This window comes from Nothobranchius furzeri, chromosome 12 (assembly GCF_043380555.1).
Source record: "Nothobranchius furzeri strain GRZ-AD chromosome 12, NfurGRZ-RIMD1, whole genome shotgun sequence".
Taxonomy (NCBI): domain Eukaryota; kingdom Metazoa; phylum Chordata; class Actinopteri; order Cyprinodontiformes; family Nothobranchiidae; genus Nothobranchius; species Nothobranchius furzeri.
In genome coordinates this window covers 53,547,202-53,560,510 of record NC_091752.1, presented here as the reverse complement: position 1 = coordinate 53,560,510, position 13,309 = coordinate 53,547,202, and the positions used below count along the sequence as shown (strand labels likewise).

The following is a 13,309-nucleotide window of genomic DNA, read 5'->3' as shown; positions in this document are numbered from 1 at the left end:
CACACACACACACACACACACACACACACACACACACACACACACACACACACAGCTCCCATCCCATGTCTCGGAACAAAACAAAGATTTCAAAAACTAATCTAAATTAAAAACAATATATAAGAGTTAAATCACAGAATGTTTATTTCTACATCTCTAAATTATATAGCAATTGCACTTATTGGTGCATCAAATGTGATCAGGTGTGTATAAATTGAAGTAATCAGAGTAGACATATAAAGGCTGCAGTGACTTTCTTGCATAGGCTTCAGAATGAAAGTGCTTTTTGAAGATCACAATAATGACAGAATAGGAATTAGGAAAGTTTTTAGAAACCATCCAGATTTCTTTGCCCATGATGATGACTGGATGATCCATCGATTAAGGTTCCCTTGAGCAGTCCTATTAGATCTATGTTCTGAACTGGCCCAGTGTTAAATCAACCGACCTGCTGGAACTGTACGATCCCAGCCTCTCGCAGGTGTTGCCTTCCCAGGTTTCTTGCTACTGGCTTGTTTGTTTTATAGCACATGTAAAAAACAGCATGAGAGCCGACCAAAGTGCTGCACATGACATCATCATAAAAACAAAAAATAAAAGAATATTACAAAACTGATTAAAAACAGTCAATAAATACAGCCATGAACACAACATAGGCCAAACGCCAAAGTGGGTCTTTAAGCGTGATTTAAAACTGTCATTGGATGATGCCTGTCTAACTGAGAGGGCAGCACATTCTAGAGCACAGGGGTGGCATGCACAAAAGCCTGCTCCCTCTGAACCTTATAATTAATGCTCGTGTGCAGAGTAACAAGTGATCAGCCGACCTCAGTGAGCGTACGGGTACAAATGGAGTGAGCAGATAGTTTATAAAAATAAATACTTGCCTAAAGCCCCTTTGCGTTAAATTAAATGTTTTCAGTAAATGTTCCTCTTAGATCTAGAATGTCTCAGTCATCCCTGTGAATCAGCCATTTTGGATGACATCATTAAATGACTATTGTGATCTTCCTCTTCACCTTCATATTAATTGCCATTCACCACTTCTTCTTTTAGGTTTGTCACACTCAAACCATTCACCACTGCAACAAAGCTGTGCATCTCAAAGATAAGGAAATGTTTTTCCATGCCTCTACTTGACTTAAGTGACTCAATCAGTCTCAGTGAAAAGGAATTTTCTAGACCTCTCTGTTGCTGTGATTACCCATTAAATGCCCTAGATCTGCCATAAGGCACTTTCAATTGGCCATTTATGACAAAATGTAAGTATGTAGATGACATATGATCCAAAATGTATACACATTTATAAGAAGGGTGTGCTTTATAATGTGGGAATTGTGTGTAGCCGTGTCCATGCGGTATTTTAAAAGTCTAAAAATTCCTCTACATGAGACTTTTAGATAGGATTCTGTGCAAAGCTGCTTAAGAGAAGTCACATGGAACATGGGAGGGGAGTAGAGGGTGAAACCACAGTAACCAAAGCATCTGTGTTGAAGGAAACATATCACAGCTCGATCAGCTTCGCAGACCTTCACCGTGACTTTGGTCTACTTCAGTTTGAAAACCAGGAAGTAATTTTATGCTCCTTTTATTGGCTGTTGCTGTTGAAAGTCACTGGTAAGTTTATTACATTTCATTCCTCGGCACATAAGAACTAACTGTAATTGTGATGTAAACGTGTAGATAAGGCACTGTAGAGGATGTGTTGAGTTTCATTTCCTCAGTGAAACAAGGCGAGGCACAAAGAGGTTCAGTGGGAGGTTGCTTCATCATTGTTTATGGGTGAGTTTTTGGTGGCACAAACAGGATAAGTGGTTATGTTAGCCACTAAAAAGAAAGTATTACCGTTTATTCAGATCCAAATAAAAGCTGAGTGAAGAGTTTTAGCCACAAGCCTGTTAGTAAATGACCAACAGACTTCCTGGTTGTGACAAAAAATTTCCCAGGGATTTTCCTGTTAACATTTAACTTCAATTTTACAAACACAAACATTTCAGAAAAATACTTTTCAGTTATTTAAAATGTTGTTCAAAATTTCTTTAAAATTTATTGTTTTAGGTAAATTCATCTGTTGCTGTGTTAAAAAAACAACAACTATAGAGGTAAAAACTTTTTTAAATGTTGAGCAGTGGAAACATGAATTTCTTTTTTATTCAGATTATTTATTTACTCATTAATTGTATAATTTTTATTTTGTTTTACAATTATGTCTAGAATAAACAAGATCAATATGTGGTTTGACTGAACATTCATATGATTGGTTAACACTGACTTTTACTGGGGGGGGGGGGGGGTGCAGCAACTTTTCGGGGGTGGGGTGGGGGGTGGGGGGGCGGTGAGGGCGCACTTGCCGCAAGCACACACAGACACAGACACACACGTGCACCCCCACAGACACGCACGCGCACACACACACCCACAGGCACACACATACGCACACACACACACACAGCGTACAAGTGCCAGTATATATATATATATATATATATATATATATATATATATATATATATATATATATATATATATATATATATATATATTTCAAGAATTTGAAAAGATCTGGGATAAATGGAATAGGCTCTTTCTGTCTGACATGATTCTGTTTCAATTTGAATTATAGACATAATGTGTGTACACTCGTCTTTTTGTCCATTTATTTGATGTTTTGTTTTGCAAATGAAAGCACAGAAAAACATGTTGAAGACTCAAGATAACATCCAACATTAATGTTGAACGTGAAATCAATCAAGTCAAAAAAGAGAAGCTCTGATGGGTTTGGACAGAGATAAGAAAGAGGACCTTAGATTTGCACAATCTAAGAATTCATTTGAGCTTCATTTATGAACAAACTATAAATTAGGCAAATGCACAAATGTCAGGTTTGTTTGTTTCTGTGTGTCCCTGTGATGGACTGCAGACCTGTCCATGTTGTCCCCCACCTCCCTAGCCTGGCCTGCCGGACTCGTCCTCTGTTTAATTCTGCACAGAGAAAGAGTCTGTTAACTCACAGGTAGAGAGGCGCATGAGGGTAGGGTGACTATATTTCCATTTCCAAAAAAGAGGACAGGAGATCTGTCAGGCGTCAGGAACAATTAAAAGACAGAGTACCAGAGGATTTAAACAAATATGAACAATCAGTGGCGGCTCCAGAAATGTTTTTCTGCAGGTACTATGAAGGCGCTAGTCTTTTTATTGAGGGTGCTATGAAGGAAGTGGTCATGCGTACCTATTGTTCTCGAAAACACCTTCAACACTAGCAGATACACATGCGTGCGCAAAACCTCAACAACACCTGAAACAATCATTAATATACATCATAAACATGAACAATCGCTGACTTTTCCATGAAATCATAAACACATACAGCCACACAGAAAACCATCTAAAGTGTTGCAAGGTTAGCTAACATTAGTGTTAGCATTTCCAGCGGCAAAACCCTCGACTGCTGCGGCGGCTGAGGGTTGACTCTCTTCATCCAGATCCGTAGGTTTTTGTGGGTCTGAGATCACTTCCAAAGATTCATCCGTTTCTGACTGAACCCGTGGAAATTTGGGCAACAAAAACCGATCCGTTTTACCACTAGCTCTACCTTTCACTCGTTCGCAGGTGGAAAATTAGGTCAAAGGTTAACATCAATTTCCTGTTTTGGTTTAAGTTTTTACAATCTATATGATAATTTACTGACTATTTTTGTTTTTTTATGTTAAATATTATCACATCCACACGTTAAATTAAAATTAAATTGTGAAAAAAAAAATTTAATATTTACTTAGGGGTGCTATGGGGGTGCAATGACTAATCCAGGGGTAGCTATAGCACCCCCTAGCCCCGGCGCCGCCACTGTGAACGATCATGTGTTAATAACAATGTTTTGTTGCGCCACTTTGAGAATGTATCGTGCGCTGGACGCAGCGGGCGCACCAACGATCAGCGCTCTGCGTCCTCTCCGCTCAACAGAATCCCGCTACGCTGAGAGTCCATAAATATTGTAATATAGGTAGAAACTGGATCCTTCCCTGAAAGATATCTAGCCCCCCCATGATTCGATCCCTGCTCCTGGATGAAAAACCGGACATTTTGATCAATGTAGGAAACCCTCCCGGACGCCCCGGACAGACAGTGAAAAGTGGACATGTCCGGGGGAAAGAGGACGTATGGACAGCCTACACGAGTGACGGGACTAGCCAGCTCATAAAGAACCAATCAGAAAAAAGACGAAAATGCCGACTGTACCACGTGACGCTGTAGTTTTGTAGCTGTAGTCAAAAAAGGCATCTGGCAACGGCGCACACTTCTTTTGCTGTGAAGAGGAGGAGTCTGGCAGGCCTGGCTAGCACATCCCAGCTGATGACTGCTGGAGATCGACACCAGCTCCCTGCAACCATACTGAGGTTGAAGCGGCTTCAAAAAATTGATCCAGCAACTTCATACAACTTTTGGAGAGGGGCGGACCAACGTTCCACAGGCCAGCATCAACAAACATTTCAAATTTGTGCCAAGGAGAGATGCAGCACTGCATGAGCAAACTGGTTGCAGGACATATAATGTTTTTCAGACAACTCCAAAACCTCCTGATACAGTGAAGCTGCATGTTGGAACAAAAGTGGACTTTAATTATGACCTTTGACATATCTGTGCAAGAGTCATGCTGGTTAATCGGTATCTTGATATGCTACACCTGTGAGGTGGAGGGATTATCTCAGCAAGTGCTCACAATATTAGAGAGAGAGAGAGAGAGAGAGAGAGAGAGAGAGAGAGAGAGAGAGAGAGAGAGAGAGAGAGAGAGAGAGAGAGTTCAGCTCAAGCCCACAACGAGGACTGAAAAAAAAGTAGAAAATATAAATGTGTTGAGTTTATTTTTAGAATTCTAACTTTGAAAAATGTTCCAATAAAGAAACTCACGCTCACTTTAGTTATTTAGTTATTCCAGATTTATTATTATTATTATTATTAGTTCTGAGTCAGCTTTGTGATGAACGAGTGAATGTCTTTCTGTTGCATTCAGCATGAACTCCACTTCCCATCAAGTTTTTTAATAATCTTTCAATTTAAAATTAATTTGAAGTCATATCTGAATATATTTCAGTTCTGATCGCATCTACATTGTATAATGATTTAAATTATTTAATAAGCCATAAGACAAAAGATTCCATGGGAAATAGGAAATCAACCTTGTGGATCTGTGAGGTTATTTTAAACCAGAAGATTGGAACTATTTAATGCAGGGATTAGATAACAGCTTCGTATTCACTCAGAGACAACAGAAGAGAGTCAAGCTTAAAAGTTTAAAAATTTATTACTAAACAAATTAAACTAGACTAACTTTAACTAAATGTGTGGTGTAACTAAGGTGAATGAGACGGAGAATGGTGTGATGTGGAATGTTGCTCAGAACCAGCAAATCCGAAGAAGCGATTAGTTCTGATGGGAACTGAAGGTGATGTATTCGCGTTAAGCATTGATTAGGGAGATTCATAAACACATTCAACGCCATTTGTCGGCCTACAGACCCTTAGCGGAAGTCCCTGTTAGATCAGGAATGTCGAGGTCCAGCTTGACCTTTTCTGGAACTGAAGCTGGTAGGAAAAGCAGCGGTTGCCGACCAGACCAGTCTTTGAGATACTTCCGGGTCACGACAATTTGTTGGCGTCTAGCGAGACCCAAACTTGGGTCTTGATGGTTCAGCTTTTATTCTGAAATGAACTGTTGCAGCAGTTGGAACAGCAACAGATTTTATCCAGCTTGTTGTCGGTTCTTTTGGCTGAAGAGGAAAGTTACGGATTGGCCACTCCGACACTTCTCTAGAACGCTTTGAACTGGCGTTAAAGATGACGTGGGCATAGTTTTATACTTTGGATGTTTTGGTTTATGGTTGAATGAAAAGTTGACAGATTTACTAAACACCACCAAAACCACGCCTCCGTCAGATCTGGCAGATTCTGACTGGATCAGTGAAACAATGAGTCATGTCTTTTAACGCTACGTGAGATCAGTCCTAGTGGAAACATTTAAAGTCATATTACTTATTATATTCTATAGGATTATAATAAAGTCATTAATATTTTGATTTCACAGATTGGTCACATCTTATTATTGACTAACACTTTGTTGATTAGCTTTATTAAAATAGATCTTTGATTTATTAAAAGGAGAGAGTCCATTCTTCATTCTTCTCTTTGAGCTGGAAAGAAGCAGTTTAGAAGCAAATGCAAGAGACCTTGAGGCCGTATCTCATGCAGACTAGTCCTGTGTCAGAGGAGAGGGGGAAACTGACTTTTGGCGGAAACAGTCATTTCATTCCGTTACAATTGCAACACATTTTTAGCTGATTTGCAGGAAACACATGTGGTCAGTAGGTGTAGTTCATCTGAAATGCTCTGTTTCTGAAAATGTGTACAGTTGAAGTTGCTTCTGCTTCCTCCTACACACGATTTCAGTTGCTCTCTGAACCAATTTAAACAGAGACGTTAAAGATACATTTTAGAGCAAAGTGGCTCATCTAAAGACATATTCACATGTTCAGTTGACTTCAGTTGTTTTACAACTTTATGGTACAAAATGTGCCAGGAGGTATGTCTAAAATGTCATAGTATGTTTATTTTATTTTTTTTCCCCAGCTTAGATTTCTGAAGATGGAAAAAAGAAGTCAACCTCAAGAACCAGCTCCCCCGTATCCCGGCCCACCCCTTAATTATGGAGGTCCAGGGCCTCAGCAAGGATTCTACCCTCAGCCTGGCTTGGCCCCTCAACAAGGTTATGCCCCCCAACCGGGTTATGCTCCTCAACCGGGTTATGCCCACCAAACGGGTACCGCCCCTCAACCAGGTTATGCTCCTCAACCGGGTTATGCCCACCAAACGGGTACCGCCCCTCAACCGGGCATCGCCCCTCAACCGGGTTATGCTCCTCAACCGGGTAATGCCCCCCAACCGGGTACCGCCCCTCAACCGGGTATCGCCCCTCAACCGGGTTATGCCCACCAAACGGGTACCGCCCCTCAACCGGGTATCGCCCCTCAACCGGGTTATGCTCCTCAACCGGGTAATGCCCCCCAACCGGGTATCGACCCTCAACCGGGTTATGCTCCTCAACCGGTTTTCGCCCCTGCTACATCTCAAGGTAGATATCAGAGAGGTCACTGCTTAAATGTCTGATATTTCAAATGAAACACATGTTGCTGTGTTAGAGACACATATTCATCTGTTAGATCTGATTTGTGAACACATTCTGTTTTTTAATCCACCAGGTGTTGCCTATGCTCCTGTTCCGACTGCACCAGTAGGTGAGAAGAGACAAAACACAACACTGTTTTAGAGGAAACAAACGCACATTACTTTTAGCACACTCCATAGATCTGTGAGCTTTTACAGATGTTATTTTAAACATGTAAACATATATTAAACATATTTGATCAGGGAAGTTTGTAGAATCACTCCTTCTTTCCACCGGCCATGAAAGTGACGTGTAACGCAATAGTAGCGTTTTCCCTGCGAGCTCCCTCCAACTGGGAGCGTTTCAGATGTGAAACAAGAGCAAAAGTGATCCATGATGCAGGTCCCACTAAGTAACAAAATCACAGAAGTGCAACACCACGCGTGATTTCACAAGTCCACCCAATAATGAGAAAGACGGCTGTATGTATCCCAAAAGGTCTGTGGTTTATTTTCTGTTCTGTTTAAATCAGCTAAGGGGGTTTCACAGGAAATGGCATCAGTTTATCTGCATGTGACTTTTATTTTAAAAGTTTCCAGATGCCTTACACTGCTTTTGTAATGGACTTCCTGTCTGACTAGATCTAAACTGTGGAATTTAACATTTTGGAAGTGTAGCACATGAAAAATTGATTTGATACTTGATGACAGCATCTCTACGCTTCTAGAACATCCAAAGCGTTACACTTTGCTGCCGGTGGAAAGAAACTTGTATAATGTATAAACTTGTATAATGGTGGCTATTTGTTGCGTAGTATGTTTTGCAGCCATTTTGCAAAGCTTTCACATCCGGTGGAAAGAAGAGGGACCACTGCAGTGATACTTAACTCTTTGTTTGGAGCTTCTGTGCTTTATAGAGAAGCTAATGTTCTGCGTTCATTCCAAGCACAATCACAATCATTTATTTTGTTACAGAAGCTGCCCCGTCACAAATGCACAAAAGGAAATTCATGCTGTTCTCTCATTTATTTTATTTTATTGAGCTTTAAGTGACTTTTTACACATTAGTTTTGTTTTATAATATCTCAGCATTTTAAAAGATGAATGAGAATCATGGGAAGGCAAAACTAGAGAGCAAAAAAATCATTTGTAAGTGGTATCCTCCTTATTGAACAGTTTGGCTGTTTTACACAAGTGCATTAGGAGCATGGTTTGTCACTGCCATTGACCTTATATGTGAGGAAAAAAAATAATTTCTAAGAAAGTAACAATCCTAATTTTTTTCACATTTTGTCTTAGTTTTTTGTCTAACCAACAAAATAAACTTCTCAAAAAGAATCTAAACTTTGTTTTATTTGCTAGTTTGAAGAATTTTAGCCAAATATTTTTTCTTAACTCACTGGTTGATTTTTTTTTACTCAAAACAAGAAAAATTAGATCATATTTAAGAACAATAACCTTTTTTTAAGTAATACTATTTTTCTAAAAAATTATTTATTTTCTTTTTAGTCTAAAACTAAGAAAATGTCTAAAAAATTTTTTTAAAACTTTTTTAGAAATCAGTTTTTGCAGTGCAGCCTTTGATTTAAAGGTGTTCCTGTGTAAAAGCTATAATTGTAACTTATTGGTGATATCCTCCTGAAGAGCTTCAGTTTGGAGAAACAGAGTTTACATCATAAAGATAAACGATGAGGGATCTCTCTGAGGAACTACCGTTCCCATCGACCACCATCAGATCAAAGTGCTGCTGTGATCTTAAAGTAGCTCATATCTTCTGGTTCTCATCACAACTCATGGCAGTAGTAGTTTATAACCCCCCACACCAAAGATCTCACATTCAGCTTGCAACCTGTGGTTGTTTATAAATGTAAAAATCCAAGAGGGCGGCAGATCTCAGACCACTTTTGTTTCTTTGCTTATCATTTTATTAATCGTTTTAATTTCTAACTTGATTTTTCTTTTCTTTACTTGAATATTTACTTGCTCTTTATTACTAATGAACTCCTACAGTTGTGATTCTAATTCCTAGAAAGAACAAGATGCTGTGTTGTTTAAATGAGCATTCCCTTAACTTTAATGACAACCCACCTCCTGTTTGCCCTGAAAGAACCTTTTAAACAAGCTCACTTCTTTATTTCTGCCCAGTCTCAGTTCCCCCTTCCTCCCAGGGCTGGGCCCGAATCCAAATGATCTGTTTAAGTTTAAGTCTGTTAAAAGGGCCATAGTAAGTAAACATCATTTTTGCATCCTTTTGTGGGTCTCCACTGCCTCTAAACACTCCACACGTGAATAAAAAACACGTCTGTGGTAGTGACTGCTCAGAAATGAGGAAAACTTGCAAACTTTTAATATTTTTACTGAAATAACCACGCAATGCAAAGTTGACAGTAGTTTATTTATTATATTGTGTTTTTTAGCCACAGATTTGATGAACCTGCTGTCATTGAATGTTAACTGTAAGAGAAGAAACCCATCTACTTCTACTTGGAAACATAAGTTATTGCAACATAAACTCAGAAAATAGTGTTTGTGATTTTACAAAATTGCAAAATGAGTCAAAACTATTTTGAAAACCATTGTTTCATTTTGCGTCCACCAGAGGTCAGAACTAGCAGAAATCTGAATAAGGCAACATATTAATCCGCCGACAGCTGGACTTCTAATGACAATGTTATAAAACTAAAGGAACCCAAACGGCTGTTTTGTTAATGAGTTGCGAGAAAAACTAAATGCTAATTTATCTTCAACAGTGACTCAAGTGGTGGTATCACAGTCACATGCTCTACGTGACCTCCCAGGACAAACGGTGTGTCCTCACTGCCACCAGAATGTCGTCACCTTCATAAGGCACTCTTCAGGCCTCCTGTCCTGGGCCATCGGTGTTGGACTCTTCATCATTGGGTAAAAATTGGATAATTGTCAATTACACACCTTTGTAAAATCATATTTTACATCCATGCACCCATCAACCCATCCTTTCATCATTCTATCTTAATTGTTACTAATGTCACAGGGAGCTGGTGCCTATCTCCAGTGGTCATGCAGGCGGTATAGGACAATCTGATCAGGTCTCTGGTCCATCACAGGGACCACACAGACAAAAACAAGTCAAACACTGACACCTAGCAGCAATTCAGAATCTTCAGTCAATTGTGAGATGAAGCCGAGTACGCAGAAAAAGCCCACACACTTGGAGAGAACTTGTTAACTCACTGCGGAAATGCTCCACTAGATGTACTCAAACAAGCTGTATTTAGGCCCTCTGTTTCGTTCATGTCGTTGTTATTATTATTTAATTAGTTTACTTCTTTAATCTTTGGGAATATGGAATTTGGTGTTTAGTTTCCTGGTCCAAACTCCACTCCAGTAGGTGGGGGTAGTGCACCTTGAAGTTGCTTTCCAAACACCATAACAATCCATGCAGAAGAAGAAGACGTAATTATCAGATCCACTGACATCATATACATGGACGAGACTTGGACTGGAATTACCTTTTGGAGCTGGCGTAACAGTGAACAGCAACCTTGGAAGCGTTCCCATTCACCCCAGTTGATTTATTTCTACTGAGGAAGGTGTTCACCCAAAAAAAACCCCACATTTAATTATGGCATTATATGGCATGATAATAAAAACAAATGTAATAAAATAAAATAAAGTAAAACATGATGAAAATATAATATCCAGGTTAGGCTAGAAAAGTAATCCCTAATTATCTGTTTTGAAAAATGTGCTGGTTGTTGCAACCGTAGGTTACCTTTCTCAGTGGCCTAGTGGTAGAGTGTCCTCCCTGAGACTGGGAGATCAGGGTTCGATTCCTGGTCGGGTCATACCAAAGACTTTGAAAAATGGGACCCAATGCCTCCCTGCTTGACACTCAGCATTAAGGGGTTGGATTGGGGGGTTAAACCACCAAATAGTTCCCGCGCGCGGCTTGTCTGCAGCTCACCACTCCCCCAGGGGATGGGTCAAATGCGGAGAATAAATTTCGCATACACACCTGTGTGTGTGACAACTAATGGGACTTTAACTTTTAACTTTAAAAAACTGGCATAGTTGCTCACTCTGCATTGACTCCAGTTGGGTTTGGAAAGTGAAGAACCCATCTAATATGGCGGCAACGCTATTACTCTCTCCAGCGCCCAATGGCGCATCATTTCTATGGTCAGATCCTCGTTGTGTACCCTTGTGTGTTCAACGTGACAAATAAAATTGAGCTCAGCTCACCAGCAGCCTGTTGTCCTGTTGCCTGCTCCTGGGGTTATCAGACCAACATTTGTTTCCTCTTCTTCCTCAAACCATGACAGCGACCTTCTTACTGTGAAGCAACAGTACCACCTACCTCACCACGAAGCCTCATATTTTACATTTATTGAAAATTCTACTTTTCTTGTTTCCATTTGCAGATGTTGGGTTTGCTGCTTTATTCCGTTCTGCATTGATTCCTGTAAAGACGTCGAGCATCACTGTCCGACTTGTAACAGAATCATCTACGTCCACAAACGGCTGTAAAACTAGAACTCCACGGTCAACAAGTATGAGAAGGAATGCTGTCAGGAGCCTATCAACATTCCTCAGGGAGTCTCTTCTTAGGTGTGTGAGACATGAGGCATAACGTAAAAAATCAGAGCAACTTTTCTAACAAATGTAATAATAATAATATATCTTTCGCTTTCTTATTAAGGGAATGTTGTTTTTATATTTGCATTTTCTTAACGCCTTTTACTGTTTCTGTATGTGACGTTTCTGGGCAAAAATTGGTTTTTTATCATTCTTCTGCTATTAGTACAAATGTAGGTTGAATGTAAAAACTGAGGAAACAATGTTTTGCGAGAGAAATTTGAAATGTGGTCAAGCTAGATTATATACCAGCATCTCTGCTGCCTCATTTTACATCCAGTGTCATCTATCTTCTTGGTGTTCTTGTTTTATGTTTTATCAAATAAAAAACTTTGTTGCCAATGTGAGGTCTTTTTTATTTTTATAAATCCTGACATGTAATTTGTTCACTCACTTTCAAACAAATATATCACGTTTCTGGTTTGTTCTGACAAAATATCCCAAGTATTGAAAATGCTGTGAAACAAACTGCTATTTGCATGAAGAAAGGTTTGATATAAATAAATTGTCACTAAATTTAGATAAAACTAAATTTATGTTACTTGGAAACCAAAAAAGTGAAGTGTATAATGAAAGGGTACATGAAATAAAATTCCTTGGTGTGATTATAGACACTAAAATCTGCTTGAAGCCACACATCAAACATGTGTAATGATCTGAAGTTGTATATTTATACACTGTAATTAGATAATTTAATGATCTGATTTTGTATATTTATACACTGTAATTAGATCTAAGTAATTAATCAGAAGTGGTTGTTTTTATCATCAGGGAGTTTACTTAAACACTCTGTATTGACTGAGAGACAAGAAAAGAGAAAGTTGGGATCGTTTAAGAATCTTTAATTTCTATAATTATAAATTCTTACAATCTACCAGGACTATCTCAATGATGAATGCATATGGATTTGGATGTTTCGTGTTGGTATGTGTGTGTGTGTGTGTTTTGTTCAGAATCTCTAGGCTGACGTAGCAAATCTGGTTTGTTATGACTAGGCTACCACGAGGCTTTAGAAGCTGACATGAGCCGCCATATTGCCGTGACCACGTACCGTATATGGAGTCTCCCGTGTAGATCAGGAAATGCCAGGTCCTAAGACCTTGGTTGTACTGGAGCTGGTGGAACAGCGGTCGCAGCACTACAAAGCCCGTCTGAGGATAGCTCCGGTAGTAGTCGGCAGGCGTCAGCAAGTTCACTCTTATTTTGAAGGAATGTCGTCTCGTTGATTCAAACAACGGAAATCTCCAGCTTGACAGTTCTCAGCTTAAAACAGGAAATACAGCTGGCCAGCCTGTACTCCTCTTTTTGCGGTGATGGATTGAGAGCTGGTTGAAAACAATGTTGAGAGTATGATGTAACTCCTTTGGAGCTCGGATCGAACAGAGCTGATGTTAACGTGGAACTGAATATAAAATGGCGTTGCCTTCTTTTATATCTCCCAATTGTTTATAAATCTTAGTAAACCGGATTGGACGACTTTCATTAAACAATCCAGATTCTGTCCTACCACAGACGAAAGTTCTGATTGGTTGAGAATA

At 39.5% G+C, this 13,309-nt stretch overlaps 1 protein-coding gene across 2 annotated transcripts; it reads left to right on the top strand.

The window, feature by feature from the left end:
• Positions 1–1,437: 1,437 nt before the first annotated feature.
• Positions 1,438–12,113, top strand: LOC107376617 (lipopolysaccharide-induced tumor necrosis factor-alpha factor homolog). Of its 2 annotated transcripts, XM_070542699.1 has the most exons (6): positions 1,438–1,617; positions 1,725–1,782; positions 6,621–7,122; positions 7,250–7,285; positions 9,905–10,055; positions 11,558–12,113. In XM_070542699.1, the coding sequence occupies exons 1-6, from the start codon at positions 1,580–1,582 to the stop codon at positions 11,661–11,663; spliced, it is 891 nt and encodes a 296-aa protein (XP_070398800.1). In that variant the 5' UTR covers positions 1,438–1,579; the 3' UTR covers positions 11,664–12,113. The 2 variants fall into 2 exon arrangements, with proteins under 2 accessions (XP_070398800.1, XP_015801291.3); XM_015945805.3 differs by lacking the exon at positions 1,725–1,782 and having other exon boundaries at positions 1,462–1,617.
• Positions 12,114–13,309: the final 1,196 nt, after the last annotated feature.

Coding starts and splice junctions, on each gene's coding strand:
- LOC107376617 (XM_070542699.1), top strand. CDS start 1,580: ATGCTCCTTTTATTGGCTGTTGCTGTTGAAAGTCACTG. Junction 1,618..1,724: donor GTTGCTGTTGAAAGTCACTG/GTAAGTTTATTA, acceptor TCATTTCCTCAG/TGAAACAAGGCGAGGCACAA. Junction 1,783..6,620: donor TGCTTCATCATTGTTTATGG/GTGAGTTTTTGG, acceptor TTTTTTCCCCAG/CTTAGATTTCTGAAGATGGA.